The sequence below is a fragment of the Sinocyclocheilus anshuiensis genome, unplaced genomic scaffold (assembly GCF_001515605.1).
Source record: "Sinocyclocheilus anshuiensis isolate Anshui unplaced genomic scaffold, SAMN03320099.WGS_v1.1 scaffold217, whole genome shotgun sequence".
Classification (NCBI taxonomy): Eukaryota; Metazoa; Chordata; class Actinopteri; order Cypriniformes; family Cyprinidae; genus Sinocyclocheilus; species Sinocyclocheilus anshuiensis.
Window position 1 is genome coordinate 657,742 of NW_015536538.1, and position 7,983 is coordinate 665,724.

Consider the following 7,983-nt stretch of genomic DNA (forward strand, 5'->3'; position numbering starts at 1 on the left):
CCTTGAATATCATTGATGCTGACCTACAGCAGCAGACTGCAGTCATTACCGAGGAAGCCCGGCAGACGGTCAGATCTTACCTTGTGTTCCCCGACGCTGATGTGTGACAGAGCGAACAGCAGCCCGGAGCTATAGCACATATGACATTGAAAGGTTGTCTCAACCCGGCGGAGGGAGAGAGAGAGCTGGGACGCCGCGTCCCTTCAGTGATGGAGCGCTTGACCTCTGGAGGTCAGCGGGGTCGCCATGCTCCCAGCCACACGCTCTGCTTCCCGCTTGGGAAGTGTTTAACCTGAGCAGCTCCGGATCAATCTCTCTCGCTCTCTGCAGAACTGAATGCCGGCACTCACTTCCTGGTATGACACATTTAAGGATGATGCTTTGGGCTTCATTTGCATAAAAGGCAAAGTTCCAAGAAAGCAGGAGCTCTGTGGCTCGATCTTGGAAGCTTTTCAGATTCAGGAGATCAACAGGATTCCCACAGGTTTTACCGACGGACACCAGTTATCTGAATCATTACTGGATAAGGATTTTTCAAAATCATTTTATAGGCATTGCGTTTAAGAGGTTTTATTTTATTTCTAAGCATAACAGGAAAAACACATTCACTATAACAGGTCCAAACCAGGTCCCCTAAAATATTTCCAGGTTTTCCGTGACTCTGGGAATTCTGCATCACACACTAAACCATGAAAGAGTGTTTGAAAAGCAGCTAAATAGTTTTTGGTAACTGAAATCAAATATAAATATTAGATAAAAAAATGATGAAGAAATGTTGCCTTGGCAACTAACTGAAATACTAAACTTAGACTGAAATAAAAATTTGTTAAAGCTATGTTGGAATATTTATATAAAAAAAACAATAACAAAGTAATAAAAATGACAAAAGCACATAACAAAATTACCAAAAGTTTAACTAAAATTCAAATGAAACCTTAAAATATAACAATACAGGCTAATTAATTTAAGTTATTAATAATTTTATTAACATTTGTAAAATAAATAAAATCTCATATAAATATTAGATGAAAAGCTTAAAGAAAATGTTGCCTTGGCAACTAACTAAAATAAGTTTAAGTTACTAAAATGACTAAAAATAAACTGAAATAAAAGTAAAGTCTAATGGACATATTTTTAAAAAATTCTAATAAAAATTAAAAGCAACAAAATAAAAAAAAACTATATAAAATTAAATATAAAAATCAGATGAAAAACAAACGAAAATTAGAAATGTTGCTTTGGCAACTAAGTAAAAGTAGTTTAGGTTAAAGCACTAAAACTTCTAAAACTAAAACTGAAATAAAAATAAAATCTAATGGAAACATTTTGGAAAAAAAAAAAAGCTAATAAAAATGAAAAAAGCACAACAAAACAAAAAAACGAACATTAATATGAACTCTGAAAATCTAAAAATCAGATGAAAAACTTACGGAAATTAGAAATGTTGCTTTGGCAACTAAATAAAGTACCACTGAAGTACTAACATTTATAAAACTCAATAAAAACAGTAATGGAAATATAGAAAAAGAGAAATGACAAAAACATAAAATTACAAAAGCTAAAATGAAAATAAAAACTGAAAATATAAAAATAAAAGCCAATTCAAAACATTAATAAATAATATATTACATAAATAATACTAAAATAACACTGAAGATGCATTTGTTTAGTGCATACTTGAAACTTAGATCATTTAGTGCCCGATCCAGAAGATGTTTTACAGGAATAGGTTTTTATCGCAGTGCATCAACACTTAAAAATTAAGCTTGTTTATTAGCATCGATGGTTCCATGAAGAACCTTTAACATTATGGAATCTTTCCACTCCACGAAAGCTCCTTTATAGCAGAAAACAATTCTTTATTCTATTAAAATGTTAGGAACTGATCACTGAAAGGTGAATTGAAGCTTGTTTATTAGCATCGATGGTTCCATGAAGAACCTTTAACATTATGGAATCTTTCCACTCCACAAAAGCTCCTTTATAGCAGAAAACAATTCTTTATTCTATTAAAATGTTAGGAACTGATCACTGAAAGGTGAATTCTTCTGTGGCATCACTATGAAAACCCCTCCTCGGGAACCTTTCTTTTTAAGAGTGAAGCATAAGAGCAGCAGCGAGGCAGCAAGTCAAAACAGCCCACAAGTCTCTATACGTGGTTGGTTTGGTGCGTCGACTAAAAGCACACTGCAAGAGGGCAGAGAGAGCTCTCGGTCTGAAAACACACAGCAGTACAGTACAGGAACTGCTTGAGCTGTTTATAGCCAACAGTAAATTCACTTCAAAATGAGTTTGCAGCAACAGACCGGTCACTCTCGCAGATAATGGCAATTAGCAGCTGCTACTGGAGTCTGGCTGGAGATCAGACACAACTCAACACTTCACTGAGACAGAACCTGGGCAGCTTTCCGCCGTCAGACGACTGGCTGATCATTCAGTCCGGTCTGAACATGACCAGCACATTGTTTTATGAATCTGTCTCAAGATTCAGCTCTTGGCTGTTGAAGAATGGAGTAGCATATATTATATTGGAACAGACAGTAACCGGTTAGTTTAAAAATGCAGCAGCAAATCAACAAAAATGAATAAATAATGGCTCCTTAATTAATGTAAATTAATGTACACTATTATATATTTTTAGTATTTATTATTCCAATTTTAAATATTCATTTGAGTACTTTAACTGAAAATTAGAAATAAGTACGTTTAATGGTTTTTCAGGCATATTTTTTAGGATTTATTATAATTTTTAAATAAAATGTATATGTATATAAAAATATAATTTTACTTATTAGAAATTAATTTGTTTCTATTTTATTTTGGTTACCATTTATTTTCTTTAAATTAATGTAAATGTATGTACATAAATTGCAACACTGATATGCAGGTATATATTGCAACTTTTTTTATTGTTTATCACTATGTAACCAAAACTCAAATAATGTAGTTTTCATTTTACACTCTCTAATTCCTCAAGCGGCAATTAAAGCATCACTATGTAACTTTTGGCGCTCTAGCGGTTAATAAACAGAACTGCACACATCCCGCGGAAGAACATTCCAACCGGAGCTACTTCTCTTAAGTTTATGTCTCAGGCGATTCACGCAGGTATGTGTTACTCCGCAGCGGTGACCAGGCTACAATAGTCCAAATATAAGTATTATTATAAGTGTACCGTAGTGATTCGGAATAAGACAAAAACGCGGTTTGGAAGATGAATTCATGATGTACTCGCTCATTATATACATTTTGCAAATTTTGAACACAGAAAAAGTTACATAGTGCTGCTTTAAAAAAAAAAAAAGAGTTAATGTTACTGAAATAAAATATTAATAAACTTGAATTAATTTCAAATTTTCAGTTAGATTAGAATTACAATAATAAATACTAAAAACCATGTACATAAATTTGTTAATTTAAATAACTATTAACTGAAATTAAATAGAAAAAAAATATTTCTAATTTTCAGCACTGACCTTTGAAAGTGTCTATTAGAATAAAGAATTGGAAGAAACACAGAAACTCTGGTTAGTTTGTGTTCGTGATCTGTAGAGAGACAAATGAGTTTATATGAAACATTTCATCATCAGCAGTGATACATACATTCATTTGTTCTTCTCCTTTATTATGATTTACAAAAACAAACCATTTAACTTAAAATAAGTTTTAAAAAAAGTTGCCTTGAACTGAAAGTCACTGAATATGTGTGGCAGACTGAGAGAAGACAACTGAATGTGAGGAGATTTAAAAATATAAAACAAAAAAAAAGAAAGAGTGAGAGAAAGCAAGAGAGCTTTTCTCACCTTCTCGGGCCGTGTGCCGTTTGGATAAAGGCCCAAAAAATGCAGGGTGAAAGAGAAAATCTACTTCTCTCATGAGTTTTAAGGACGATGCTAAATGTAGAAAATCATATCAAACATTCACACTTTTCTGTTTGTTCAATGTTCTAATAACCTTCGCTGTGCAAATAAATATTAGGAGAGAAACCTGCACTCAGTGTTTTCCTCAGTCACAGATGTTCTTGGATCGCTTGGCTTTTCACAATATGACGCAGCTCTTATTTTTTGCTTCTTTCAATAAATATGTTTCATATATATGGGTGAATCACAAAAAAAACACGTCCAGGTTTTATTTAACCCCAACATCAAAAGAAAATAAAAATGTATTAAGCCTAAAATGACTATATTTTCGTTAATTTCATGACAATTATTTACAATAATGCATTCAGTAATGCATTACTCATTACTGTAATGTAGTATTACAATATAAAATACTGTAATAAAATGATTAATCAAATTAAAGGCAGTACAACTAACAATACAATTTATAAACATGAATTCAATCATATTTTTTCGTATTACAGTAATGAGAATCAGATTTTTTGCATTACGGCAAGCTGTAAAATTTCAAAATGTTATTCAAAAAGTTATTGGTGGTTCTAAAACTGGCGTTTAGCATAATACACAGATTCTTTTTTCTTCTGATTTTGGGGTGAAACGTGACCTTGACCGGTTGTGTGAGATTCACACATACTCACGTTCACATATCAGCCACTTTTATCCGTAAAATAAAAATCAAAGGATAAAAAACAAAAGGTTCAGTTTGACCGTGTCCCTCTGGAGAGACACAAAGTCTGCTTCTAGAACGCAGTTCAGCTCGGTGTGTCTTCAGATCTGGCACCGGCATCGCTGCGTAACATCCTCTTCCTCTTTTCCTTCATCTCTCTCTTTTCCTCAGCATTTTTCTCACGCTTTCTGCTGATTAAAAGCACGTCACGCGGACAGGAGAGGAATGATCGCTCTAAAGTTCAGCGGTGTAAAAAAAAAAAAGCAAGGAAACGCTGTCTGAAGCAATAGAAGAGTGTATTGTTCTCTCGGGGGTTTGCCGTGCTCTCTGCGCGGTCTGTGTGTGTCAGGTTCAGCGCTGGTTCCACCGTGTCACAGATCAGTCTCCGGTGGTGGTGGTGGGGGGGGTCGACCGGGCCGGCTGAGATGATGATGATGATGATGATGTGTAGATGTGTTCAGGATGTGGGCTGAGCTCTTACGAGTTATTGGTGGCATTCTCGTTGCTCGGAGAGTTGGAGGAGGAAGAGGAGGAGGAAGAGGGGGTGAAGTTCATCCCTGATAGGCCGGGTGGATCCGTGGCTGTGTTCTGCCCACTCAAACTCTTCCTGCACACTGGACACGTGTCATGCTGGGAAACACACAGACAAAACATGTAACGCTGTTCTTAACTTTATATACAAAGTAGGGCTGTGCGATTAATCTAAATCATCATAAAATCGCGATTTGAGCGTGCGCGATTTCTAAATCGCTTAATAGCACGATTTTCCGCGCCCCGACCTCCCGCAGTATGCTATCCGAACCAATCAGTCTGTGCTGCGTATTTTTTCCTTGCCCATGTTAACGGATCTGAGTCCGCAATTGCGGTCCGGCAGTGCTCTGCAGCAGTCATGCTGCGATCGTTTCCGCACGGAGTCTATTTCTGCTGTGCTGCACGCGCTGAATTAAAGTGACAGTGCATTATTCGCAATAAAAAAATAACATGGATTGGCACGGAAATGTAGTAATTACACCATAAATGCATATAATTAAAGTCTACTGTTTCACAGTCAACACATGGCTTTGGGATTAAAATCGAAATCGCAAAATTGATCAAAGAAATCGCTATGTTTTTTTTGTCCATATCGCACAGTCCTAATACAAAGACAAAAATGCATCATGGTTTCTGCAAAAAACATTGATAATATTGATAATAAGAAATGTTTCTTGAGCAGCAAAGCAGCATTTTAGAATGATGGTTTCATCAAGATACAAGTAGTTTTTATTAATATTTTGGTAATTTTGTTGTGCTTGTCATTTTTAAAAATATTAACTTTTTTATATTTATATGATATTTTAATTTTAAACGTCTTTATAGTTTATTCAATTTCATTTAGTTATTTTTCTACATAAAGTCAAACTAAATGAAAATGACAAATGTTGCCTTGGCAACCAGCTTAAATTAAATAAGTTTATTTTATCTTATTTTAGTTCAAGTTTAATTTATTTCAAGTAACAAAAATTGTTATTATGATTTTAGTTTAAGTTTTAACTAACAACCTTGTTTCTGAAGGATCATGTGACACTGAAGACTGGAGTAATAATCAGAAATAAATTACATTAACATATACTCAAATAGAAAATATTTAAATCACAATAATATTTCACAATATTACCATTTTATGTATGTATGTATTTTTGATCAAATAAATGCCTTGAGCATACTTTCAAAAACATTCAAACATTTTACTGAACCAATTTTGTGTCTTTAAATCTTAATATGTTAGACATATTATTAAACAAAAAACGGGAATTCGTTGTTAGTTTTATTTTGTAATATAAAGTGAACAAAGAAGTGAACGTGATGTTAACATTTTTGTCATGCCCCTGAATGCTGCACAAACATCTACAATGAAAAAACATAATTAAAAAAATATTCATTTAATTAAAACGTTTCAGTTCGTTTTTTTTCCATAAATTATTGTTAGTTTCAAAACAGCAGCACAAACATTTGTAAGCATCTGCGATGGATTTTAGGTCATACAGTGGTAATACGAATAATATATAAAAATGTAGATAATAATATTTAAAAAGTTATAATATTAACATTTGAATAGTTACAAAAAATGAGCCTGAACTTTAGGTTGACAGTTGACGTGTGCTAACAATCCCTCACTGAGCAATGACTAACTTCAGCTCTTTATTCCCATCCTGTTCATTTTCTTGTCATCAAGTTATAATTAACAAAGTTAGAAGTGTCTGATTATGACAAGAGCATATTTCTGAAAGCCTGCCATATTACTTTTACACAAGTACTTTTTGATTGCAACATGCATATTCATTTGAAAAAGTAACCGAGTTCAAAGGTGCTGTATAACACGATGAACCCAAACACATCAGCAGCAGTTATTAGCACAAATTCAATTTGCAAACTCCTGCCTTTCTGTACAGAACCATGAGCCATGAAATGAATGTCACAAACTACAAATTGAAACGGCCTTTATCTGGATCACTCATTAACGACCGAATATACACGGTCAAAAGTTGTCAATATTTTGAGTTTAGATGATGAAGTATGGAGAAATGAAATACAACAGAAGAGAAACACACCTGCTCGAGCCAGGGAACTACACAGTCGTTATGAAAGAGATGATTGCAAGGAAGTTGTCTAACGTTCTCTCCTGTGCTGTAGTCTTCTTTACAGACAGGACACTCTAGACCAGCACCTGAACCACAAAAACACAGACGTCAGAAATAAGCAGCATCAACATCCCGGATCAAACATTATATCACAATGACGATGGGGAGTTGAAACTGACTGCACCGTTATTGAGAATGTGAAAATATACAGTACATATTTTCAAAGTTGACCAATCTGTGGGTTGTTTGAATTACTAGACAACTAGCCAGCTGTAATTGGACAAATTATTTATTGAACAGTATTGTGTAGGTGTTATTTGTTATATATATAACCATTCAAATGTTTGGGGTCAGTAAGATCTCATGCTTTTGAAAAAAAAAAAAGAGTCTCTTCTGCTCACCAAGGCAGCAATTATTTGATAAAAAATACAGTAAATACAGTAATATTGTGAAATATTATTACAATTTAAAACAACTGTTTTCTATGTGACTATATGTTAAAATGTCATTTATTCCTGTGATGCAAAGCTGATCACTCCAGTCTTTCCAGGATGTATCAATCTCACTTTCAGCATCATTACTCCAGTCTTCAGTGTCACATGATCCTTCAGAAATCAGTATAATATGCTGAGTTAAACATATCTTATTATCAATGTCAAAAACAGTTGTGCTGCTTCATATTTTTGTGGAATCTGTGATGCACTTTATTTTTCAGGATTCTTCTTTGAATAGAACAACATTTATCTATTATCTATAAACACTGTGTGTGTGTGTGTGTGTGTGTGTGTGTGTGTGTGTG

General features: G+C 34.0%; 1 protein-coding gene across 1 annotated transcript in view; it reads right to left on the reverse strand.

Annotated features, from left to right (window-relative positions):
* Window positions 1-4,284: 4,284 nt before the first annotated feature.
* Window positions 4,285-7,983, reverse strand: part of LOC107696785 (E3 ubiquitin-protein ligase RNF126-like) — a 6,062-nt gene continuing 2,363 nt past the window's right edge. The window contains exons 5-6 of the mRNA XM_016497288.1: window positions 7,155-7,270; window positions 4,285-5,196 (exon numbers count right to left, since the gene is read on the reverse strand). Coding sequence (XP_016352774.1) covers window positions 5,044-5,196; window positions 7,155-7,270 — 269 coding nt within the window. The 3' untranslated portion in view covers window positions 4,285-5,043. The remainder of the gene's footprint in view (window positions 5,197-7,154; window positions 7,271-7,983) is intronic.